Source organism: Microcebus murinus, chromosome 16 (assembly GCF_040939455.1).
Source record: "Microcebus murinus isolate Inina chromosome 16, M.murinus_Inina_mat1.0, whole genome shotgun sequence".
Taxonomy (NCBI): domain Eukaryota; kingdom Metazoa; phylum Chordata; class Mammalia; order Primates; family Cheirogaleidae; genus Microcebus; species Microcebus murinus.
In genome coordinates this window covers 17,164,938-17,192,659 of record NC_134119.1, presented here as the reverse complement: position 1 = coordinate 17,192,659, position 27,722 = coordinate 17,164,938, and the positions used below count along the sequence as shown (strand labels likewise).

Genomic DNA, 27,722 nt, shown 5'->3' with positions numbered 1-27,722 from the left:
AATATAAATTGAATACTGCTTTATAGCCATTAGAATTGCTAAAATTAAAAAGACTGACAACACCAAAGGGTTGCCAAAATTTGAACTCTCATACATTGCTGGGAGTATGTGTAAAATGGTGTAATCACTTGGGAAAACTGTATGTTAGTCCTTTATAAAGTAAAATATTAATGTATACCTACCCAGTAATTTCACTCAAAGATATTTGTCCAATGGAAATGAAAACATTTAGCCACAAAATGACTGTGCAAGTATGCAGATTTATTCATAATTCATAACAGTTAAAAACTATAAACAGTTTAATGTCCATTCACAAGTGAATGGATAAAGAAATTATGGTATATTCAACAGTGGAATATTAGGAATAAAAAGCAATGAAGTCCTAATACATGCAGCACAGATGAATCTCAAAAATATACTGAGTGAGACAAGATAGTCCCCCTCTCTCTTATATAAAATTTGAAATGATATAACAGGTAAAAGTTAGCTATGGTGATTGAAATCATCACAGGAAGTCATTCTGGGTGGTGAGAGGGGACATTGGATGAAAGGGCACAAGACACGTTTTTGGGTTGATGGAAATTTTTTGTATATTTGTGGCATTGTAGTTACATGAACATAAAGTACACGTTTGTTAAAATTCATGAAAACTACACACTTAAAGTTTGGACATTTGATTGTGTGTACATTATGTCATAAACAGAATGAATGGGGATTTGAAGTAATGTAATATAGTAGTTGAATATGCCACATGCAGGAATTGAGGTTAGACTGCCTGGATTCAATTCCTGAAGGCAGTAAATTATAATAGTTAAGAGCATGTTTGTTGCATCAGACAAATTTGCATACATACATATATGTGTATGTATATAATGTTGTAAACAAAATAGTGATCATACTGCATATACCCTTCTAAACCTGGCATTTTCCCTTAGAAATCTTTTGAATCACATTGCCAATGCATTGTGAATGTAGGCAAGTTACTAACCTCTTCTAAGATCCTATGAAATGGAAATGATAAAATTAGTGTCTACCTTATAAGGTTGTCCTGAGTATAGTGCCTGGCACATAGATATATTCAGTACATTTAAGCTGTAGTCACTATTATAAAATAGCTCTTCAGCTAGACTTTCATTACCCTAATACAGTCAGGAATACTGATATAACCATGAAGATTTTTAAAATTAGATATCTGCAAACTGCATTAGACTGCAATCTAAATAATGTAGACAATATTTGACAGCATATGATTAAATACACTAGCAAATCCTATTTTTGCTATCCATTTCAAACTAAGTAACTAATTATCTCTTTGCCAAGAAAAACTGTTCACTTTAAAATAGTATTCTTGAAGCTCTTATAAAAAATTTCATACACAGAGAAATTAGGAACTAATTTTTTTTCTATAAGCTCACTCTCTGCTTCCTATCCCACGATCACATAATGAAAGACAGTACTAATGTATGTATATATGTATATGTGTATGTATATAATGTTGTAAACAAAATAGTGATCATACTTCATATACCCTTCTAAACCTGGCATTTTCCCTTAGAAATCTTTTCATGTGAAGGACTTTGTTTACCTGTAAAGCTGGTCTATTCTTTTCAACAGCTGTACAATAGTCCATGACACTGATGGGCTTTTATTTATTTAACCAGCTCCCTACTGATGGGCATCTGAGTAAATCTAGGTTTTCACTATTATAAACAACTGTGACCTCTGTGACATCCTGATACATATATCCTTTGCACTTGTGTCAATAATTTCATGTAATAAATTCAAAAAAGCAAAATTGCTAATTGAAAAAGCAGAATTTATCGATCTTTCTTCTGTGAGAGAAAAAAGTTTTATGTGTGAGTGTGTGTGCATAAACAGCAAGAGACTAAGCACCAGAATGTGGAAGAGTTCTCTGGGTAGTAGAGTAAATGGAGGTTTTCATATTCTTGCTTCTCTATATTTTTCACTTTTAAATAAAGAAAAGAGTTATTTTAAGATTTACACAAAATTTTGACTTAGGGTATTTAAGATAACTACCATCAACAGGGCATCACTGTACTACACCCCATGCTGAATGTCTTCCATGCACAATATTATTCAAATTTCATGCACAACTCTCTGAGGTAGTGAGTGTCATTACTGACAACTGACTTATAAGAAACCTGGGGTTTGGAGCATCACATGGCTGCTAGAGGGGAGTCTGGATTAAAACCTAGGTTTTGTGAGACAATGCAGTCTATAGTAGTCTTGAGTGAATTCATTTTGTTGAGAAGGTCTTTGAGGCCCAGATTCATTCTCAGACTTTACAGACAGCACACATGTGGTGATGTTGTAAAGCCCAGATAATCTTGTTTTCCTAAAAGACTTTTTCAGCTAACAGTCATGCCTGTATGCCAGTCAGTGGCAGCAGAAACCAACTTGGACGCTAGACAAGTTATACTTCCCTTAGTGCCAATGTTCGGTCCAATATCCAGCTTCCTCTCAAAATAATAATAATAATAATAATAATAATAATGATAATGATAATAATAATGAAGGGTGATGATTAATTGCATGGTGTTATGAGCTGTGGAGCTCTTCAGACCTCTAACAATCAAACTATTTTCACATTCTGGATCTCTGTTATTCTTTCCTTCTCTTTCTCTTCGTTTTGCAATCTTGCATTTCCTTTCTGTCCAAGGGTCCTGTTCAATAACAACTAAGAGCCTCAATTCTCAACTTCCTAGTGCACGTATATATGGTTTTTATAGCCTTCCACCTATGTGCTTACCCCTGATTCAGTCATAGAGTTTTTTATGCTTTGGAATTATTCTTACTAGATGTGAAGGGACCCCAAATGCAAAGCCAGAGAGCTGATGAGACTTGAGGCTGCTCAAGGGCACAAAGCCTGCCCCTCCAGCAGACTCAGGTCAGCGCAGCAGTTCTGTCTTAGTCTCTGTCAAATGAGAGTGAGGAGTGGTCTTAGGGGCATTTAGCAAGACCTAATCTACCTTGCCCATCATCTAGCCCAGCCACACACCCTGCAGAAATACAGTGATGTTTGTGTCATGCTTGCTATTGAGTGGGAAAGTTGCTCAGATGTTTGGTTTCTGTTTTGGTAGCTTTAATTCTACTCTCAGTTTTGAGGTGAGTAAAAATGTTGCAGAGTGCCTTTCTAACTTTCTTCATGACCTTTTTTCTTCTATAACCTATGCTGTGTTGGTGGCAACACTTACTAGCTCAGGAGAGACCATTGTTAGCATTTCTTCCCAATCCTTTGTTCAGTGACATTGAATTGATAACTTAAAATTTGACATGGGGATAGTATTTATACCATTCAAATGAGAAAATGCTACATATCAGGGACTTCCCCACCCCGAGAGAAACCATTTAACATTTACCAGGACACCACTTCTATAGTCCTTCTTCTTCTGCTCACCACATGAATAACACACTAACACACACATGCACACGCATGCGCACAGAACTAGTGTTTGAAGGATTGGACACCATGGGTTTTCTTCCATGGGGCTATAGTGATTTCCAAGAGGAATAAATTGAATTTCTTTTCTCTTCCCATCTCAAGTTAAACATTTATTTCCAAAAGGCCAAATATAGGCTAACTTTTTTCTCTCTCCCCTAGTGGATGGCTGCATTCACAGAGCAGCTGGACCCTGTTTGCTAGCTGAATGTCGTAACCTGAATGGCTGTGATACTGGACATGCAAAAATCACATGTGGCTATGACCTGCCTGCAAAATGTGAGTACAACTTTTTTGAACACTATTTCAAAATCGCATGAGACCTCTTACCTTGTTTTATTCATCTGGTATATAATTGGAAAAGCAAATGGCGATGGTGGTATTTAATTACATGTGCTTGTGTTTAGTTTTTGTACAAAGTAATAAGAATGTGTTTTCTAAATATGTCTCCAAATATATATTTGTGTATATATATCTATATATGCGGTTTAACTGTAGATTTTTGTTCAAGTCTTTGACAGAGTGTCTCTGAAACAGGGGAATAAAAATATGAGCAAAATATACATTATAGCATTTAAGTGCCAGAGAATGACAGCTTCTGGAAATGATGCCAATTTCTTATTCCTTGTTCAGGTTTCTTGATTGTGGATGTGTTTAGAGCAAAGGAGATCAAAGTGATGTATTGTGTTTTCAGCTGCCATGTAAAGGCTGATTGGCAATTACAGCCAAGGCATCTGTCACACTTTGCTTTTAGGAAAAGCCAATGGAACCTGGTTGTCAGTGTGAGAACGTATTTGCTCTTTGAATGTGGAATGGTCAAAATTTCCATTATATTTGAATAGAGAGAAGTATTGCATTTGATTGACCTTGTTGCTTAGTCATTTAGCCAACGGGGTGGGGTGGCATGGAATAAAAAATACTTAGAGAAACTGGTTACAGGTACAGCTTTTTTTCATCACATAATCTTCAGGGTGTGGGGATGGAGGTGGAGGGTTTCATTGCACCATTCAGGGGTGCATCAGCCCAAAAACTGAGACACCAATTTATTGATCGTCCTATTCACCTGCTTCTTATGATACTGCTGGGGTCTGTGAATATATTTTATGTAAAAGTGAAGCTAGTTTAGGCTTTTGTTTGAGTAGTGGAGAAAACATGACTAAAAAATTATAGCACAATCTGTAGGACACAACTTAGGTTATATATAGACAGGTTGTGTAAGAATGAATTTCCTGTGGATATGGGATAACATGGATAGTGTGTAACATTTAAAACACTACTTTAAAAGTATGTTTAAATTTGAAGATTTGTAGTAAATTGTAACATATTGAAGTTGCATTTTTCTTTATAAACATTATCATACTGCATTCTATTAATATATTGCTCACAGTGGGTTGCTAGTGAAAGTACAGTCAAGCATCACATAACGTTTCCTCTGGCAATGAATGTATGTACGACAGTGGCCATCCCCTCCATAAGATTATAATACAAGTTGAGTACTTCTTATCTAAAATGCTTGGAACCATAGGTATTTTGGATTTCAGATTTTTTTAGATTTTGGAATATTTGCACATACATAGTGAGATATGTTGGGGATAGGACCTAAGTCTAAGCATGAAATTCATTTATGTTTCATATACACCTTGTACATATAACCTGAAGGTAATTTTATGCAATATTTTTAATAACTTTGTGCACGGAACAAAGTTTTGACTGAATTGTGATGGGAACCTATCTCATGCAGTCAGATGTGGAATTTTTCACTTGTGGCATCATGTTGCTGCTCAAATGTTTCAGATTTTGGAGCATTTCAGATTTTGGATTTTTGGATTAGGGATGCTCAACCTGTACCACATTTTTACCATAACTTTTCTATGTTTAGAAATGTCTACTTACACAAATACCCTTGTGTTATAATTGCCTATAGTATTCAATACAGTAATGTGCTGTCCAAGTTTGTAGCCTAGGAGCATTAGCCGATATAGCCTAGGTGTATAGTAGGTTTGTGTAAGTATACTTTATGAGGTTTACACAATGACAAAATCACCTAATGACGCATTTCTCAGACTGTGTCCCTGTTGTTAAGTGGCACGTGACTGTATATCAACCATATACTGTTTAATCTGTCCGTTAGCGGCTTTTCATTTTTCTTTCTTTGCTAATGTTTTTACCTTGCATAAAAACGTCGAATCATGTGTCAAACGGTTCTCGCTTCTACCTGGAATATATATTTATGTCAAATAAAGCACATTGTGTATGATGGTGTTTAGAGCAGTTCTCCCTCTAATTCAGGGTTCATGATCTGAGTATCAAAGGTGATTTGCCTCTCCAGGATTATATAACTCTATGTTAACAAATGTTGGTCCTTTTTCCTTTCTCACACCATGCCACCTTTGTGATTTAGCCAATCTATACCACCCTGAGACAAGCAGATTATTGACTATTTTCAGACTTACGTCTGTCCTTAAACCAAGTGATAGTCCTAGTCTCCGATTGATTCACTATTTTCTTTCTTATGTATTAAAGCACAAATCAAAAACTCTCCAACTCTGAACTTTCTAAAGACAGATAAACTCAGAATCATTAAATACACCCAAATAAAATGGTGGCTCTAGTGTATGGGTTACATTGTGATCATGTTTTTAATGTTCTTGCTCCTTCCTGTTTGATATCTCTCTGAAAATGTTATTCAGCTTCCTTTGAATGTCATTCCTCTTATTTCAGGATCATTGAAGACTTGCACGATACCAGGCACTGGTACAGAGATCAATAAGCCAGTATCTGTGCTTGAGGAATTTCAGTGATTAAGTCAAATATTTGAACTAAGGTGTGACTTTCATGGGCATTCTGGGGCAAATGGGTCTTGGTAAGACAAGGACTCTAGACATGAAAAGTCAGTGCACAGGGCTAGGTATAGAATCAACATGAGTTGACATACTGAGAGCCTGACACATATTCAAATCACCAAATGTAGCCCATAGGGCACATTTAGTAAAAAAATCATCTAATAGAATAGAAATGGCAGTGCCACCTCATAAAAATCATAAACAGGGAATATTTGTGAATATATTTTGGTTTTTCTATATATTTAAAAAGATTAATGAAAAAGCATAAAGGAAAGCAATATGAAAATGAGTAGCAATAACTTACATTTGTATGCCACTTTATGGTATTTCACAGTGCTTTCACAAGCCCTTATATTTTAAATTATGTTTTATAAACATTGTGTGTGTGTGTTCATTTTCCCTTTCCCTATCCCTGAGAGATGTGTTTCTTTCTCATCAATTTGGTTCATCCATTTCAGAGTCATTAACAATCCACAGATGTGCTTTTGTAGTGAGAGAATGAAAAGGGAACTCATTACATACTGTTTGGGTCATTTTTTCCTTCCATATTTAATAATTCCATGACAGTTTGACAGCAAAGACTGGTTCCTACCTGTCCTCTGAGACAGCGGGTTTATCATTATAGGGGTACCAAAGCCAGTCATCTAGCCACAGGTGATAATATCTTCATGCATCAGCAATTTGTTTGGAAAATGCTATTGTCTGGGTTACAGAAAAACTTGATAATTTTGAACTGGTCTTTGCTTCTTTTATGCTTGCTAAATTAATCTATTCATAAGTGGTTGTATTTGAATTAATTATACTTGTAGTCTGTGTTCAGCAACTCATCATGATTGGTGGAATGATAAGCTCCAGATATTTAGTTCATTTTTCACCACTTGGTTGTTTTGAATGATTTCCTTTTGGTATTGAAGAATATCCAATCATTCTTTTCAAAAGAAATCTTAAGAGTGGCAAGAATATAGGCCAATATTTCAATGGAAGGCTATTGCTAAATAAATGATTTAGGAAGTAGATGTTAGACTATTTATGTAATTGGATCTTTTGGGGATCTTCTCTTCTATACTATTAGATTTTTTTGATTCATAATAAAATTTAGATTTCTATAGATTTTTTAGAAGCTTGTTGACATGTGGGACATTTCTTTTCATGCTATCACCATCCCACCAGATGGCCAGCCTCATGCAAATAAGATTTGTCTATTTCAGTAACTGAAATAGACAGTTCCAGTGTCAATATTTAGTATAGTATCTTTTAAATATGTGCTGAATTAATGCAAGTAAATGCAGGATCAAATTAATTTTAGGACTTTTTCACCTGGAAAATAGCTTTGTAATTGTTGCCTCTACTTCTAATACTTTTCCTGCTATAATCTATTCTGTACAGTGCTGGTAAATTAATATACCTAAATCCAGAATCTTTAAAATGGTCTACAAGGCTCCACATGATGTGACCTTTACCTCTCTGACATCATCTTCTTCTGTGCTCTCCCTCACTCACGCAGGCTGCTTGGCTGATCCTCGATGCCTTTGCATTGGCATTCCCTCAGCCTGGAATCTGCTTCTAGACACCTACGTGGCTTGTCCCTTACCTACTTCAAACCCTTGTTGAAATGTAACATCAGGCATAATCCTAAAGAACCTGTCTATAATTGTTTCTGTTTTATTAATAATTGTCTGTAGAATTTAACCTTCAAATATACTATGACATTTACTTATTTCTTTTGTGTAGCTATCAATACCTCCCCCTACCAGAATAAGGGCATACTCTTTTTTTTTTACTTTCATCTTTTAATTTATTCCTGTATCCTTACAGCTTATAAAAATGCCTGACTTACAATTGGGGCTCAAAAGGTATTTGTTGAATGATGAATAAAAGTGTAACCAAAATCCTCTCAAAATCTGCCAATGGCTTTTTCCTTGTTAGCTTGATTTTCTTTGGCCTTCTATGACATATGGCCATACCTTGAGGTACTTAAAACCTTTTGTATGATATGATTTGCTCACAATGGTATGTCTGAATATGGGGTCTGTATCTGGGGCTATCTAAAAAGCTCTTTCTTTTCTCCTTTCCACCTGTCTTCTAGACTTAGCTCAAATATTATGTCTATCATGAAACATGTCTTCTCTTCTCACCTCAGCTAAAAGTACCTTCATTTTTCTTCAAACTCCAGAATATTGTAGGTTAACACACTGAGGGCACTTTTCATGTGCTGCCTTTTATGTGCAAACTTTCTACCTTTATAACAGAGTCCTTTGTGCATAACAGGTACTAGAGAAATACCTATCAGATGAATTATTAATAGTACAGTGTCAAAACTGGTTGATAACTGGTGGTGAATGAGATATAAAAGAATAGTTATCCTAATCTTCCTAAGAAATTATGAAATTAGTATTAGTTATACATTGTATTTTTTAAATCATATATGTGCGTGTGTGTGTGTGTGTGTGTGTGTGTGTGTGTATGTATGTATCGTTCCCAAGTCTCCTGTCTCTGAAATTTACTCTTAATGGAGCTTCTACTAAAGAGGAAAAAAAAAAGAAGTCATATCAATCTTATTTGATGATATTCAGCACAGCTAACATCTATTTTATTTCTTTGGAATGCTTCACTTTGAAGATTTAGGGCTAAATAATCATCAAAGATAAATGGAAAATGTTATATATATATATGCATATGTATATATATATATATACATATATATATATATAATGGAATCTGTTTCTTTTATTTCTTATATTTAGTCTTTGGGCTGGGCGCAGTGGCTCACACCTATAATCCTAGCACTCTGGAAGACTGAGGCAGGAGGATTGCTTGAGCTCAGGAGTTCAAGACCAGCCTGAACAAGAGCGAAACCCCATTTCTATTAGAAATAGAAAAAATTAGCTGGGCCGGTGGTGCATGCCTGTGGTCCCAGCTCCTTGTGAGGCTGAGACAGGAGGATCAATTGAGCCCAGGAGTTTGAGGTTGCAGTGAGTTATGATGACGCCACTACACTTTAGCACTGGTGACAGAGTGAGACAGACAGACAGACAGACAGAAAGAGAGAGAGAGATTGAGAGAGAGAGAGAGAGAGAGAGAGGGAGGGAGGAAATAATCAATCTTTGGAAGGCATCCACCTCATAGTTTTTCATTCGAAGAGAAACTCTAGGGTGAGAGACCATAGCACAGTATGTTTGAATGAGTGGTATCAATCAGACTCCATATTCTATTCCCAGGTGCAATAATAATCAGATGACAGTAGTTTAAAAGGTAGTGTTGACATTAATTAGTACTTCTTTTGTGCTCTTCATCAAGAAACGTAGTACTTTGAAATACCAGCTCATTAGTCCGTTTGAAATTTCTATGAGAAAGTGACGTGACAAGTAATGATATTTACTTCCAACACAAAGAGAAATTCAGGCACAGAGAGGTTGCATCTGTTGCTCCTGATAACAAACTAAATCCACATTAGAGGCACAGCATTGGCCAAAGATCCCTCAGCCATGGAAAGAGAGTCTATGGTAAGTGTTGGCCAGACCTACTTCCTGATTTTGTAAATAAAGTTTTATTAGAACACAGACATGTGCATTTATTTACATATTATTATCTATGGCTGCTTTCATGTGGCAGAGATAAGTAGTTGTTGCGGGGAGTGTATGGCCACAAAACCTGAAATATTTACTATCTGGCCTTTACAGAAAAAGTTTGTGAATCCCTGGTCTATGACAGTCAGTTTTTATAAAGAAGAAAGGTTAAATTCAAAGAGGTTATATATTTATTCAATTTTATTAAATTGTGACTTATTCAGATCATAATTGATAAAGTCGAGACTGAAATGCCCGCTGTCTATTTCTTTGGACAGCCATTGCTTCTGTTGCCTCAAGAAAATATTACCTTGGGAGGAATATTTCAAATCTTTCAAATAATAAGTCTACCTTGAAAAAAAATGCCTAGGAAAAAGTGGTCATTTTTCTAAATAGGGCCAGAACCTGGAAGTGAATAAGTCAAATCTCTGAAGGGAGAGTTAGTTTAAACCACCATAGTATTAGGAAAGAAATCTTTATTCCTTGCTTCCTTCAGGGCTGTTAGCTAATGTACTGAAAGAGAGCCCATAGTCCTGGGGAAATTCAGCATCTAGAGTAGGTAACTCTTAAGATGCTTCTGAGTTAGCCCTCTTAAAAGAGCAACCTGATCTTGGCCATCATGGGCTCTCCCAGCAGGTGTCTGATTGTGAAAGCAGTGGAGGGGACCTGCTGCTAAAACTATGACTCTCCTAGTCTTTGATGGAGACCTGGGGCCTTCATGAGCCCTTTCCATAATTAAAGGACTTATATTACATAAAGAGAAAAACTGCTTTTGAAGATCATAAAATCATCTTCCTTTCTGACGAGGAAGCTGGGATTGTTCTTCCTAAAATCAACTCTGATTGGCTCATTTTCCTTAAGTGCTTCAGGAATTTAGTTTCTATTTGAATCTATTTCCCCATAATTACCACCCCTTTCAATCATATTAAGTAGTTTCATACAATTTATCTCCTTAGTGATCCTCATGATAAATGTGGAAGTAAGAAGGGCAAAAATAGTCTAAAATTCTGAGCAGTGGTTCTCAGAATGTGGTCCCTGGAGCAACAGCAGCAGCAGCAGCAGCAGCACCTGGGAATTTGTTAGAGATGCAAATTATCCTGCCCCACCCCAGACCTACTGAATCGGAAAGTCTGGTTTAACAAGCTGTCCAAGCTACTCCGCTATGCACCCAAGCATGAGGACTGTAGCCCTCGAGAGTGTGGGATCCTGAGTAGCACCCTTGCCTTGCCATTCCTGGCCCTACCTCCTTTTGGGGTGTATACAACACAGCAATCCTTCTGGGTCACAGATCAGGGTTGGTTTTTTTTTTTAAGAGAACATTAAAAGAAGACATGTTCTTCTTTTCCTTTGGAGAATTTTTGTTAAGCTGATAGCTGTGTTTGTTCATTTATTGCCAGTCTTCTCAGACAGAATAACTTTTTAAGGAGGGAAGAGGAAGTCGTATTGGTCTCTTTCACCTCTGGTATCCTTAGCATCTGACATGGTACCCAGAACAGAGATGGTTCTGAGTTAGTCCTCAGGGTTGGCTCTTGAGAGCTTGTTGGAAGTTCTAGCAGGGGACCAGAGCTACTCATATACCCTTGATGAAAAATGGTTCTCTCTATAGGGGATGATTGCCCTCTTGCACCAAGTACACAGCTTGAGGGAGACACACATGGAGTGGTAAGGGAGGACTGGGACGCCCGCCTGGCCAGCCAGATCAGCCAGATCAACCCTAGTGATCAATGAGGTGACAAATATCACAGCCAGATCACCCTCATGTCCCAGAGTGGGCCCTTATTTCCTGGAGGAATTAGCGAGAGCGTTGTCTTTGTCTCCTTCTCGCCTTTGTCATAATCATAACTGCCACTGTGGGAAACCAAACAAGAAGGCACTCAGAGAGGACTCCGTGACTCCAGGAATCTGCAGAGCCAGTACTGCTGCTGCTGTTAGCATCTCTGTTATCCCATTGCCAAACATGCTCTTGCTCAGAGACTCCAGCAGGATAAAAAAGCGCAGGGGGCAAAATTTGCTTGATATATCAACATGCCACATGTATATTCTATACTTAGGTTATTTTCTTTCATTTTCTCTCTTTTTGACCATTTGTGATAACACAAATTTCATCCCCAAATGGTTTTGTGATGAAATAGCTAAGCGATTCTAATACTATTGTCTTTAAAAAATATCTACATTTTAGAAGCCACTAGTACTTAGGGTGTTGTATAATTGGCTGAGTATAGAATTAAATGGTCGTACCTTGCATTATTTGCCATCTTAGCTGGCCTTCAGATGACACTGTCTATACCTTCTTTCTCCTATGTGATCAATAGGAAATAACAGTGTAAATCAATTCTGGATAATAATGTAAATGGGCTCTTGAAGGCAATTCCCGCTGTGAAATAAGTAGTTAGCAGTGACACTGGCATTAACCACAGTGGGGGTAATCAGCCCTTCAATGTGTTTAATCAGAGTTATCAGCTAAGATTAAAAAGAGAGCCACTGTTGCGCAGGGATAATCATTTTCAGGATTTAAAAGATGAATATTTGAAGGTGTTCTCATAAATTAAAGCCATCAGAATGGCTTTGAGTAATTTAGGATGCTGTAAGGTCAGGCACAAGCAAATAAGAAAGGTTAATCTCAGAGCCATGGTAGTTAATGTGCAGAGATTGCAGAATACATTTATTGAAATAAGTAGCAAATGCTGAGTTAAGTGAAGATTTTTTTCTCTCTGTCTTAAGATGTTCCTTGAGTTATTACTAACATATATGATTTGATTAAAAAGTGATCAACACCAATTTATAAATATATTAACTAACCTTGCAATTAATCACTAATCCCAAAGATTAAATATTAGACAATTTTATGACTTGATTAGAGGTGTTTCCAGTTGAAAATATTGATGGAACCAAGGTCTGTACTATAGAATAAAAGATTGATTCTGTGTCAAGAACACTAAGTGTCAAGGTAGAAGATCTGAGAAACCCTGAATCAGGATGTTGTAATTGTTTGGTAAAGTCCTTTAACCTCTGAGCCTCAGTTTCCTCACACATGATTGTTTGGGCGTGGGGATATATGCAGAACCACTTTTTAATACTGTGCAATCTCAGAGAGATATATGGCTCTATTATTGTTTATATAATAAAATACTTGACCTACTTCATTTGCTTATTCAACCCATGTTTATTGAGTGCGTACTCTAAGCCAGAGTGCTCTTCTGGAATGTAGCCCACTATAGAGAAGAAGACAGCTAAGGTCTCTGTCCTCTTGGAGCTAAGATTCTAGCAGAGAGAGGCAGATCATGAACAATTCACATAAAAGCAAAGAATCTCAGATAATGGTAAGAGCTATGAGGAAAAAAGTCACCTTACCATATGTTTAAAACAAGGACAATATAAACATTTTTCAATTGTTCTTCCTTACTACAAATACTGTGTTTTGATCCTGACATATATATAATTTTAGTCCAGTTTTTGGCGGTAATAAAGATAATGCTGCTGCTGATTAGAGCTAATAGGAATTTTAATGATCACCTAATTTGACCTCATAATTTTACAGATGAAACACTGAGGCCCAGAAAAATTACTTAATTCTTCCCATGGTCATCTGGTAGGGAACAGAGTCAAGACTAGAGCCTGGGGATCTTGACTCACAGTATAGTGCTCTTTCTGCTGAAATGCCCTGCCTCTTTTAGTTTCTTTGATCACACGAGTGCTCTTATAGGAGTATTGTGAGAATATAATCACTGTTAAGCAAGATGATGGACATGAATGTACTCTTGATATAATGATTTATTATTTCAAATGGCACCTTATTAATAGTAATTGTAGATGAGTCACATATTAATTATTGTGGTCCCATAAGTTCCACCAGTGAAGTTTATGACAATAGTCCATTCGAGTATACGCAACAGTGATTGGTGTCTGAGAAAATATGGAATTCACAGATAAGAATTAATCAATCTTCTATCCTCAAGACACAGACATTTGCTCCTGCCTCTTTCCAGTATCAGAGAAATGGGATACTTTAAAAGTCATTTTGAGAAACTTCAGATGGCCACTTTATTGGTTTGAAAGATACGTCCACAAATTCGTAGATATTTCTTGCCTGGAGAGGTAGAGCTTAATTGTCCTCCCCTTGAGCATGGCCTAGACCTAATGACTCCCTTCTAGTGGATAGCATATGTCAGAGTAATGGAAATTTCTGAGGTTAGGTTAAAAAAAAGACTGTGGTTTCCCTCTTGGGTGTCCTGTCTTATCCCCCCTCTCTCTCTTCATCTCTCATCACTCTGTGTTAGTTTCCTAGGGCTGATGTAACAAATGACTGCAATTTGATGTCTTAAAACAGCAGAAATTTATCCTCTCACAGTTCCAGAGGCCAGAGGGCCAAAATCAAGATGTCAGCAGGGCCACACTCCTTCTGAAGGCTTTAGAAGGAAATCCATCCTTTCCTCTTTCAGCTTCTGGTGGCTCCAGTTGTTTCTTGTCTTTTTGCAACCTAGCTCCAACTTCTGCTTCCGTCTTCACGCGGCATCTTCCCTGTATCTCCCTTTCTCTTCTATGAACACTTGTCATTGGATTTAGGGCTCACCCTAATCCAGGATAATCTCAAGGTCTTGAGATTCTTAATTACATCTACAAAGACACTTTTCCAAATATTCTCACTTTCATAGGATCTGGGGCTGCAGACATGGACATGTCGATTTGGAGTCACCATTCAATCCACTACACACTCTTTATAGATAAAGCAAGCTTTTATGTTATGCGACAGCTTTGAGGAGAGGAACACTAGCTACAATGTTGTGAGGGAACTCAGCCTCTAGAGAGGGTTATATGGTGAGAAACTGAGCCTTCCTGCAACAATGCAGGTGGGCTTGGAAGCAGATCTGCAGCCAGCCAACAGCTACCTGAGTGACCTTGAGAGCACATCCTACAGCTCGATCAAGCTTTCAGATGTCTGCAGCCAGGAATGACAATGACTGCAACATCATGACAGACCCTGAGCCAGCACCTCCCAGCTAAGCCACTCGAAAATTCTTGACCTGCAGAAACTGTGAGATGATATTAATAAACGTTATTTTAAGTTTGGGGTAATGTGTTAGGCAGCAATAGGTAACTAATATAGCAACTATGACCATGAATTTTATAATGCAGGATAAGGATCTCACTAGCAAAGTAGCTGATATCTGCCACATATTTTTAGTGCATGACCTTCCTGGCTGAGGGACAGGCCTAAAATGGAAGGTGACAACAAAATAGTTTTCGGGGCAATGTTACACTTAGGTGATCTTAAAATCAGGAAATTCATCCGTACCTCTTTACCGTACTTTTGTCATAGGCAGCGTACTCGTTTGGAAAAAGTGTTATGAATGGAAACTTCTCAGATAGGTAGATATGGGTCAAAGAGAACCCAAATCCAGCTTAGCGAAAAAGCACCGAAAGGAAAAACAACACAAGCCAAAACACACACTGGGTATAAATATTTACCTGCTATTCCCTAAGTGTTTTCTAGCCTTGGCACTTGCCATTCGCATGCTTTTCACTGATAGGAATTGCTGTTTTCATTTTGGGGGAAGGAAAATGAATTCAGCTCATACCTTGTGTTAATGCTGCGAGCTAAGTGAAGCAGAGGTAACTTCCTATTTACATTCCTAGCAGTGCCCTTCTAAGTCTGTTTGCTGTGCTGGGTGGTATGTTTCCCATTAGCTGCTTTATTTTTCATAACTACCTAGAGTTTGCTTCATTTCTAATCACATGCTATTTGTGAAATCCCTATAATTTGCTAAGGCCTTCTGAAGCTTTCCTCTTCCTACCTGTGACATTTTGAGGAAAGATTTATTCCCTCTCTGTGTTTATTCTGCTTAGTGAAGATCATGAGAGACAGCTTTAACTGTATTTTTTGCAAGTTCTTTTTCAAATTGTGTCTGTATTGTATTTAGAGTCCAGTTATTTGAATGTCAGTGGAGGGCAAAAGGCTGTCTTGGAAATCCCTCCTATTTACAGATATACTCAGCTTTCCTTCCTTATAGCATGGCACATGATGCCATCATGGTACATGATGTCCTTCCTCACATGACCAGTCAGTTTTGTTCCTGCCAGAAGATGACTCCTCCAGTCAGCACAGTATGTCATGTACCTGTGCGTGTCATCTTTCATGTACTCTGTTCTCATTATGTGTAGCACTAATTTCTCTTTGAGTTATGTTTTGTAAATATGGAGTTCATAGATTTTGTTCAGTTTGTGGTGCTATTTGGGAAAGTGGTCAGGGAGACTTTGGACTGGGGAGTGGCTGGATAGCTCTGCGGTGGCGGGCACTACGGATCCCCTGGGAAGTCAACTGGTGGGTACCCTGGAGTGGCAGGCAGAGGGAGGCTAACTGCTGTGCTGGGCAGGCCGATGGGATGGGCCTTCAGCCTCTATGTGTCCAGGACGTGTCTGCCTATCATTTTAACATTAACAGAAGTCATCTTGATTATCTTCCTCCTAATAATATCTGCCTGAGTAGGTGGGTGGATGGGAAAAATGATGACAGATTGAGAAACCCCATATCAAAATGTATCTTCAGGAATGATCAGGGCTTTGTACATAGAATATTCCATAGTTAAAAGATCAATCCATATAGCTGTGCATAATGGGAGAAGTGAAATGTAGGGAGTTACACATCAAGGAAGAGTTAATACAGTATTTCAAACCTTTCCTTAAATTCTCTGTTGTGTGCAATTGCAGTGTTTCTCCATATACCAAATTAACTGGTTGTCATGGGCACCAAACCTGTTACCTTAAACACATTAATATCACACTCCAAGTAACATCTTATTGTTTATGCCTATTTTGAGAGTAACTATCACACAGCCTTTTTTCTCTCTTATTCTCATTTTTTTACTGATTCATTCAGAAATATGAGATCAATGTTTTAAAGCCTGTATGTGAGAAGTTTCTATCTATTGTTCATCATGGCAAATTAGCAACTTTTTATCATGGTTCTTGAGGATATCTATTTGGGGACAATGGAACTTTGGTAAGAGCCTCACAATTGCAATAGTTTAAAGCTGGAAAGAAATCTAGAAATCACTCTTTTAGCAACTAAGGACAGTTTTTCCCATTAAAAACTAAGCAAGGATTTTTTTTTTTCTGTTGTTTAAGATTGTATGTTTTGGATCTAACAATCTGTCTGGTACATAGTAGGCAAATGTTTTGTTCATTTAGTAAACCCTGATTAGCTCTCTAATATGTGCCAGGTGCTTTGCTTGTCTTTTGGAGAATAATAGTGTGCAAAACAGACAGGGATCCCACTCTCGTGGAATTGAGTTGAGCTGAAATGAATCGAGCAACTTTCCCAAGACCACACAGATATTTAAGTGATGAAATCTACTAAGAATCCAGGTTGTCAGATTCTCAGTCTGTGGTCCTTTCTTCTTTTCCATGGGGATTGTAATGGAGACTCTTATAATGAAAAGATGTGGTGGTGTTGGCCTTAAATGGATACCACACCATCTAAAATGGTTCAGAACATGAACTTTGATGCCCAACATTCTAGGCTCAAACTCAGGGTCTGGATTTGGACAAGTTGTCTGACCTCTTTGTGCCTCCATTTTGCCATCTGGAAAGAGGTGTGAGAATCACTCTGCCCTCACAGGGTATTGCTCATTCAGTGAGTCAATGTCTGCGTAGCACTCAGAGCACTGCCTGAGTCCAAGAGAATACTGCACAAGGTTAGCTGCTTCTCAGTAGGGTCACCCCAGCCATCTTATTAATATCTAAAATGTCACCTCATCACTCTCTATCCTCTTGCCCTGTTTTAACATCATAGCCCTTACCATCTGAGGTTACTTTATGTATTTATTGGAATTTTCTATTGAACCTTTTTCTCTTCCACTAGAATGTGATCTTCATGAAAATAAGGACTTTGTTCCCTTGTAGCTCCATATTCTGGAAACATATTCAAAACCACCTTGAATGAACAAATGCATGTACATAGAAAACTTTAATTATTTATAATTATTTTCAGAGTTACTGGAAGAACTAGCTTAAAAGCATATTGAGTTTTATGCTTTGTCCATTTGCTTCTTTTGGGAACTTGGCTACTAGTTACCAATAAGCCAGGAAATAGTGTCAAAGTATGGGAAGGTCAAGCCCATATTTAATATTTAGTATATCTACCAAACATGTTTCAGGTGTGCTGCACATCTTTTTCACATTTTTCAAAACTCTGTAGTTCAAGCAGTAGTGTCAGAATGAAATAAAGCAGGAAATAAGAGGCTTAAGGAACTGCAGTGACCTGGGAACCACGTTCTGACCTGCCTCACTAAAAGCCCATGAGTTGATAGTGAGGTCCTTTCCCATTGATATATAGAGTCTGCTTTCAAAGATGATTTCCAAGTTTAATTTATTGTGAAACCTCATTAAAATGAAGTGATAATTTTATAGGTTTGAAATGTGTTATGACTGACTTTTCTGATTGAGACTGCTAGCCAGGTACTTACAACTTACTTAAATGTCGTAAATGTGTTAAAAGGGGAAATATTGATGTGTGTTTCCTGTGTGTTCAAACTGTTCAGATTTTATGGTAAATAATAAAGCTTTACAACTTGTTCTTCACAAATAGGATACTAGGGACCTTGTAGCAACATGAGAAATCTATTTATTATTTTGTGTCAGAGCAAGGTGGGCATCTCCCCTTTTATAGGCCCCTAGAGTTCATTGTTATTTGGGACAGAGAAAGAAATAGCATGATAGTCAGTGGTTAGAGAATATTAATTTTACAGAAATAGAATTGTCTTTTATTACAAGGAAGGCAATTAGTCTCACAACTCAAACTATATTTGTGCAGAAATATTCTTAAGTAATATGTATTTTAATACCTATGTAAAAATGAATTTCTTTTCCATAAGTATCTATTAATAGTTTCATCATAGAACTTTAAATCTAGAAGCTGTGGTTAATGCTTCCTTATATTAAAATAACAGTACAAGTATTCTTTGAAGAAGAGGAGCATTAACCATTGTGTGTGTGTGTGTGTGTGTGTGTGTGTGTGTGTGTGTGATATGTCCATGCACTATAGTTTGAGGAAACCTCATTTCTTGTATCTTCTATTCATGCAATGTCCTAGGATGCTATATTTTGCAAGGTGCTATATATATAGCATTAAATTTCATGATACTATAAACTCAGTTTTATAGAACTAATTTAAAAATTTAAATGATAGACCTTTTAGACCTGCAGTTCCCAACCCCCGGGGCTGTGGCCTCGTACTGGTCCATGGCCTAATAGGAACCAGACCACACATCACTGTCTGAGCTCCACCTCCCTTCCTCCGGCCATGTTTGTGGAAAAATTGTCTTCCATGAAACTGACGAAACTGTTCCCTGGTCCTAAAAAGGCTAGGGACCGCTGTTTTAGACCCTAATTGAATATCTAGCATGAGGTAAAACAAAAGTTCCATTTATGAAACTGAATATCACTCAACTACTCAATTGTGTTTGGATATAGATAAGTTAGATTGTTCTTTTAAAGTTAAAACATATGATGTTGGGTATGTGCATGTGTGTGTGTGTGAGAGAGAGAGAGAGAGATGTACCAGAGAGCCAAAATCTTTGCTTAGTACTTTGAGGGACAAAGAGATCTGTGATGTGTGCATTTATTTTATGCCATTCTATCTACATTTTGTATAAAATTCATTTAAATGGGGGAACTAAATTGCTTATAGTAGTAAAATACATTTCCCTCTGTGAATGTTGGCACTTTTTGATGCATGCTGATTTGGGCTCCCGCACAGTCATAATCTACATACCAAACATAGGCATTTAGCTTTCAAACAGAATCTGGCACCGCTAGAGCTGTAGGAGTGAGTGTGCTCCCTAAAACAAGCTTTCCTTCTTTCTTTTGGAGAAATGGCTTATCGATGGGGGCCTAGGGTCCACTGTCTTGAACCTCAGAGTGGGCTTTCCAATTCATAATAATAAGTTCTATTGTAGGGCAAAATTTTGAGAACCCCAATCATGTTTCTTATTTTCTTTCTATTAGGGAATGGCTGTGGTCATAAGGCCTACAGCTTAAAAGATGAGCAGAAAATGTGCCAAAACACTAATATTTAAAAAGGTACAGAATATAAGTGGGAATCAATGTTCTTAGTTTTACGTTTGCAATGGACAAAACAAAAAGCACAAACATAATGATTTCTTTAGCAAAGAGCAATCAGATTTCTCTTCTGCCTTTTGTACTTCTGTATGTCATTGGTATCTATGTATATTCTATAGATAGTAGATGCTCTCTACCTATGACTTTCTGGCAATTTAATATATGACTTACACTGCTATTCATTTTCTCTTACTTTCACTCAATCTTGACTAGTATAAATTGAAAGCTTTTTAAGGTCTTGCATGTTCTTCACATCAACTCCAGAACATCTACTCTTCTAAAAAATGATTCTAGACTTTCTGGATAACTCTGTCCTTCAAGTTTGCCTCATAGGTGATGCCACTTGACTGAAAAGTCCTCTTGATAATCCAGTAATTAAATTCTTCTAGCTGTGGCCCAGGAGAGATCCCTTGTGCTGAATTGCACTGTATAGTAAATGACATTATAATGAGGTTTGAACTTATTAGTTAAATGAATGAATGGGAACTCTGCTGCTGCAATTCATTAGTTTTTCACGCTGTAAAGCAAGACTTGATGCTGCAGATGAGAGCCAGTGCAATCTTCTCTTCTTATAATTAATTATCATATCAGTGCATTAAACATAGTTTCACTAAAAGAAGAAATACTCTTGTAAAGAAAGTCTAAGACAGTCCAACATAACATGGTGATCATTTCTCTGTGTGTCACTGAGCTCAGTCTGTTTGGCAGACCCTGTTCCAGATACTTCTGCAATATTACCACATTTTAATCCTCAAAGCAACCTTCTGTGGTAGGTGCTGTTACTATCCCTTTTATATACTGAGAAAATCAGACACAGAGAGGTTAAATAACTTTCTGGAGATCCCACAGCTAGTGAGGGGGGAGTGAAGATTCAAACTCAGGCAGTCCCTCTGTGTAGCTCTGCACCTGTAAATGAGATTTTGTTTCATCCCTAGGTATGAACATGAAGATTTGCTTATATATGAATTAATTTTATTGATATTGCTTCTCTTGGATTTCTTTCCCTTTTTTATGAAAGTTGGTAATGTTATTTAGAAAGCTTATTTTTTTAACCTGAAAAATGTTTAAGCTCAGAAAAGTGCCAAAAAAAAATACATACTCATGCATCTATAACCAAGAATTTTAAAAATACTGACATTTTGATCTCTTTAGTTCCACTCTTTGGTTTTTAAATAAAAGAACAGGTCATTTCTGATCAATTTCTCCTCAGTCCCATTCCTTCCTTTCCCCCTTTTCACCTCTTGCCCAGAGCAATCACTCTTAAGAGCTAGATATAAATCCTCCTAGATTATGTTCTTACATTTCTACTAGGAAGATAGAAATATCCATAAACATATATACTGTGCTTTTATGTATTTAAATGTACATAGAAGGCCTCATGTTGTATGGTCTGTACTATTCCTTGGCCTTTTCACTTAGCAGAGTTTTGAAACCTCTTCATCGTGATCAGTCTAGCTATAATTAATTCCTAGCTGCTATATTTAATTTTTGTCTTCTAGATATGCCCAATTTTATTTGTTCATTTTCCTAACAATTGGTAATGAAGTTGTTTCCAATGTTTTCCTATTATAAACAATGTTGACATGAACATTTTTTGAGTGCATATTGCCTCACATACATTTGCCTCCTAGTGTGGGATTGCTGGTTGGGACGCCTGGTGCAGTAAAATCTAGCAACAAACACAGAACAGCAACAACTGCGGAGGGGGAGACATCAGGACTGCATCTGAGAATTAAAGAAAAAACTGAGCAAGAACATTTACTATGATTATGAGATGATGACAATAAATTCTACTGCTAACTGATAACCCACATCCATACTTCATGAAGGCCTTATGAATACATGTTAGATGTATATGAGGCTTGATAAAGAGAACTCTGAGCTCAGAGGCAAGAGACTTGGATTTTCTCCCCAGCTGTGTTCAAACCTGGATTTTTGCCAGAAAACAATACATTAATGGTCTCTAAATCTCATTTTTCTTATCGGAAGATAACTAGTAGATATTTTCTTAAGATTTCTTTAAGCACTAAGCTATCTGAGTTAAGGCTAAGTTTTCTTTAATGTTAACATACCTCCTCAGCATTGAACTAAATGATCCACAGCCTAAGTCTCCATTGTCCCCCAGACCGCTGCCCTGCTTTCCCTGAATATAGCGTCCATTCCTACTTCTAGCCGTTTGGCCTTATTGGGCCACTGGCTAATTATGCCCTTTCCCCACAGTGTAAATACCCCAGTTCTCTTGCTTTTTGGGAGGGGTATCTGTGAACCACGTGGCCCTCAGATTTCTCAAGGGGCATCAGGCTTCGCTTGCCTGCAGTGGTAACTGGCTTGGTATCTGCACTGTTTATTGTCCCTTTCCTTCTCCTGTCTCACTTCTCTGCTTGTGGCCACTGTTTTCTAAGGACATCTGAGATTCTTGCCTCAGGATCTTCTTTCCTGAGAAACCCAAACTAATTGCCACCTATTCAAATCCTTCCTGTTTTTCTACCTCTAGTCCAATTCCACAGGCTTCCAACATTTTTCCTGGCCTATTCTAGCTCAAGCTGCTTAGACCCTTACAACATTTGTCATTTCAACCAATTAATGCAAGGCTGCATGTGATTATATTCATTTTTTTTTTTTGTCTTAAACAACAAATGCCTATATCTCACATCCTTGGAAGCCACTGGAAAATCTAAGATCGAGGCCTGGCGGATTAACATTTCATAAGGTCCTGCGTCCATCTTTTTGGTGGAAGGAGTGAAAGGGAATTCCCTCATGTCTTTTTTTTTTTTTTTAATAAATTTGATTATATGTATTTAAGGCATACAACATTATAAGATACATATAGAGAGTGAAACAAACTGTAGTGAAACAAACTAACATCTCCATTATATCACCCATTTTTTGTGTGTGTGTGGCAAGAGCAGCTCAAATCTACTTATATAGTGGAAAGGCCTGAATACCATACTATTTTATTAACCATAGTCCTCAGGATTTACATTAGGTCCCGAGACTTGTTGATCCTACATGTCTGCTACCTGGTATCCTTTGATCTACATTGCCCCATCCCTCCATTTCCTGTTCTTTCTTTCCATGTCCTTCCTCCTCTCAAGCATAATGTGAATTACCAAAGCTAGGAACTCTATTTTTAAATTTATTTTTAATTTTTTTTTAACTTTAATGCCCCTCTGTGCCTAGCATGGGACCAAGCAGAATGTATCCATGTAGTAAATTGTCACTGAGTGAATAATTTAGTCTTAATAACTCCATCCCCCCAGGACGGATTTTGTGGATACCAGCCATCTCTTCTCCTTGGATTTCTTTGCCCCTTAATTAACTTTCCATTAGGCTTGTGGTTCTCGGTGAACTCTTGAGGGCCCGAAAATCAGAAGGTTACAGCTGGGGCATCCATTTTATGGGGGCTATATAAAGAAATACTCTCTCTGGTCACACTTTCAGAACATTTCAGCCAAATCAGCAGATAACTTGGAACCAAAATGTGTTGGGAAGTAGCAGTTAGAATTTTTAAATTTTGTCAGATGCCTTTCATTCTAAATCTATCTGTGGCTTTGTTATAAAGCTATTGTCAAGATTTTTTAAATTTAAAAACAAAGAAACTCAAATATAATGATTCTAAATGTTTTGTTTCAACTATTTTTGCCACATTTTCCCCTATGAAATGGTGTCTAGATTTTCTCTCTCTCTCTTCCTCTTCACCCCATACAGAATCAACCTGATTGAAATAAAATTTTTAAATTTTGTGACTTTGAAAAATTCTCTTATTTTGGCTAAATATTGCCCGACCCCTGGGCCACAGATGGGTACAGGTCCATGGCCTGTTAGGAACCAGCTCCATCACCACCTGAGCTCTGCCTCCCCCTCCCTCCAACCTACATCCGTATCAGTGGAAAAATGATCTTTCGTGAAACTTAGGAACCCAGTGCAGCATGAGGTGAGTGGTGGGTGGGCATCAGGGAGCCAGCAAAGCTTCCTCTGTATTTACAACAGCTCCTCTTCACTTGCACCACCACCTGAGCTCTGCCCCCAGCCCGCGGAAAAATTGTCTTCCACGAAATCAATCTGTGGTGCCAAAAAGGTTGGGGACCGCTGTCTATAGTCTTTACTTTCTTTGTGAAATGAGGACCAGCACTTATGGCCTCTGACTTACAAGACTTCAGTAACTTCAGTAACTGAGGTTAAAAGCCGAAGAAACTTTTTTCTTATCAAACTGTGAAACATTCTATTTATCATTTGTCTGAACCTGTATAGTGAGTACTGATTTTGTAAAATGTTTTTCAAAAAGCTTATTTCCTAGATTCAGTTCTTTTCAGACTGCACCGGCCTGGTTGGGCAGATGAAGCCTCTTTTTTTGCTCGGCTTTATTCTTCTTGAATTGACTTTATCACTGTCCCTCCAGTTGTCTCCAGAGTTCATCACAGATTATCTCTGCTTGTTGGCAGAAAGCAAGCAGCGTCCAGACTGCAGGGCACAATTGCTGAAAGGTTCCTCATTCAATTCAGCCCTCATTCTAATTTTAACTTATTTGGTGCTGCTGTGAAAAAGCTGTTTGCCTGAAATATGGTGAATAAATAAATAATATCCTACATATGGAGTTCATAAAATAGGAGGCAGAAATCTAGGAGCTAAAATTTAGATCTGAGGCACTAATTCTCTTTGCTGCCTTTTTCTCTTTCCCTCACAGGCTTCCTTTTCTCCTTCATGGTCAGGTGTTTGGGGTTGGCAGGGGTGAGAGAATGGGATCCCAGTTTTACAAAATTGTTTACTCCTCTCTGTTTGAGACATGTAACGTTGCAGAACTGAGCATAATTCCAGTCATCTCCCAAAAGGCTGGGATGGCAGCTGTGAGGTGTAAGCTTCCTGACCTTCGCTGTGTCCAGAGCTTCACGGACGAGCACAGGGGGCAGAAGACGAGGGGCCAGCCATTTGTCCCGGCAACCCACAGCAGCGGGCTCTCGCAGTCTCAGTCAAACTGGTTCTAAACATGAACCAATTTGAGTGCAATTCTTTATTATTTATCTTTACAGAAATGAACATCCTAATATTTCTATAGAAGAGCCTCAGTTTTCCTTCCCAACATAATAAAGGCGTGGTCTGCATTTTTATAAGATAGAGAATATTTAGCCTATGTCCTGCCTCCCTGCAAAATAAAATATAACGCTGTCTTAATTTTCAGTCTTGATTGTAGCTCTCGGTGTGAGGCCCTCCAAGTGCTGTAGAGTTTGCTTCCTCTGTGAGACTCACCCGCCTCAAGCACAAAGATGGAGTGAATATCCTGGCTGCCTACGTCTGGGAGTCTTGCCTTCAGACTCAGCAAGCTCATTGTTCCTTTTGACTGGAACCTTGTAAACAAATCACAAATATATAAATGTGATAGTGCAGAAGCTCATCTCCACTATTTGTTCAAACAAATCAGGGGCCCAAAGGAGAAGAGAAAAGTTAAATTACCTATCACTTATTTTAGCACTTCACATTGAGAGCAAATATTTAATTATGCATTATCTTAAATTCCACATTAAAATAATGGCAATAATGTTTGAGTTAATAAAAAATACTCATATTTATGACAATTAGAGCTTTCCAGATATATAGAGGCACTGTAGCCTAGTAGTTAAGAACTCCCTATATCTGGAAACCTTAGTTTAAACCGGGCCTTTTGATCTAAACAGCTGTCAGTGCTTAGGAAATTATTGAGCTCTTGGTTTTAATTTTCTCATGTGTAAAATAGACACAGTAATAGTGACTAACTCATAGGATTATTCTAAGGATTAAATGAGATGATATGTACAACACTTAGCACAATACCTGAAACTTGGTAAGCACTGTCAATATTAATTAGTAGTAGCATTTCAATCTTTTTCCTGTTCATTATGACATTTAATCTTCCTGGTAGCCTTTTATTATAATATATACCAGGGTAGACAAACTTTTCTATAAAGGGCCAGATAGTAAATATGCTCAGCTTTGCTGGCTATGCCGTTTCTACTCTGTCATGTAGTGTAAAAGTAGCCACAGACAATACAAATGAATGGGTGTATTTATGTTCCAATAAAACTTTGTTTACAAAACTAGATGTCCAGAGGGGTTTGGCCTGGAGACTGTAGTTTGCTGATTATTGGCAACCCTCTATTTGCTATTATAAAGAACATGGAAGCAGATTGGTTAGGAGATTGCCTGGGGCCCATTGCTAATTAGTGGTATATGTCACAGTAGTATCCATTGCTTTCTAACTTTATTTTGGACTTTTCTGCAGAACCATTTTTGATGGACATTTCTTATCTAGTGATCATCTACAATCCCTAAGATATAGAGTTATATGCATTATTGATTAGAGTGTGGGTTGATGTGGGCAGTCTTCTTTTACTTTGTTTTATAGCCAAGACTGCCAATTTTAAATATCTCACTAGTATGAATGTTGGTCATAAGAAGACATGGGCAAAAGCAGATGCCTGTGTCAATCCTAACTGAGGAGTAAAAATGTAGCACCTTAAAGCATTTCTTTATACTTTTCTCTACAGCTTTAATAACACTAAAAGTATATATTTTTTCAGTCAAAAATATATTCCTGGGTTCTGCTGTATAAGTACCATGCAGTAACCAATTGCTCCATTGGAACATGCATCTGGGTTCTGAATCTTTAAGAGAAAGGGCTAATTTGGGGGACATGAATCAAAAGCCTAAAATTTTGGCTGTAAAAGAAATCTAGGGAGGAACATGAAGTCTGTGGCTTGAGCAAAGTCTTTTGTACATGCTTCCAGGATACACACACTCACACACACACACACACACACACACACACACACATATGGACACATGCATGGATTAAGTAAAGACGGCATTTGAGTGTCCAGAAGTGGATATCATGCACTAAACTCTCAGACTCTTTAGCGGTTGACTCAGACCTCTATATTCAACATGTATCTTGATCCAACATACATGTGTTTAGATTCAAACTTAATAGGCTTGACACCAAATTTCTCAACCCACCATAAATTAGAAGCAGTAAATATGGAAAGAGGTATTGCTTATAAAGAGTAACTGGCTGCAGCACGCGGTGACAGTTGGCCTTTAGGTACCAAAGTAGCCAAAAAACTAAAAAAAAATCATACCATGATACCTTGTTGAATCAGTTATTAAGAAAGATTCAATTTATATGAATTATACTCTGCTTATTTAAACTTAAACAAGTATAATATCTTTTAGGATTATGTTAATTTAAATTCATTCTAACAATTATAAGTTTTGACCCTTAATTTGTAAGATTGAGCTTTCCAGAAAATTCACTTAATATCCCTTTCCCCTTTTTCTGATGTTGGATAAATGAGGAGTTTCCACGTGTTTATTAGTATGTTATAGTCTAAAATTCATCTTTTAAACTGGGCACAGTGGCTCACACCTGTAATCATAGCACTCTATGAGAGAGGCCAAGGCAAGAAGATTCCTTGGGTTCAGGAATTCAAGACCAGCCTGAGCAAGAGTAAGATACTGTCTGTACACAAAAGAAAAGAAAGGAAAAATTAGCCAGTGCAGTGGCACATGCCTATAGCCCCCACTGCTTGGGAGGCTGAGGCAGGAGGGTTGCTTGAACCCAGAAGTTTGAGGCTACAGTGAGCTATCATGACACTACTGTATTCTAGCCCAGGTGACAGATTGAGAACCTGTCTCAAAATAAAATAAATAAATACAATTTATCTTTTAAATAGGAATATGAATTTCATGTTTTCAAGCGTATTTCCC

The 27,722-nt window shown here is 37.6% G+C and overlaps 1 protein-coding gene across 1 annotated transcript in view; it reads left to right on the top strand.

Moving 5' to 3' along the window:
* The window catches only part of MACROD2 (mono-ADP ribosylhydrolase 2), a 1,812,973-nt gene that overhangs the window by 599,154 nt on the left and 1,186,097 nt on the right, over positions 1-27,722 (top strand). Inside the window, 1 exon segment of the mRNA XM_076010917.1 lies at positions 3,623-3,739. Within this exon segment, the coding sequence (XP_075867032.1) occupies positions 3,623-3,739 (117 nt within the window).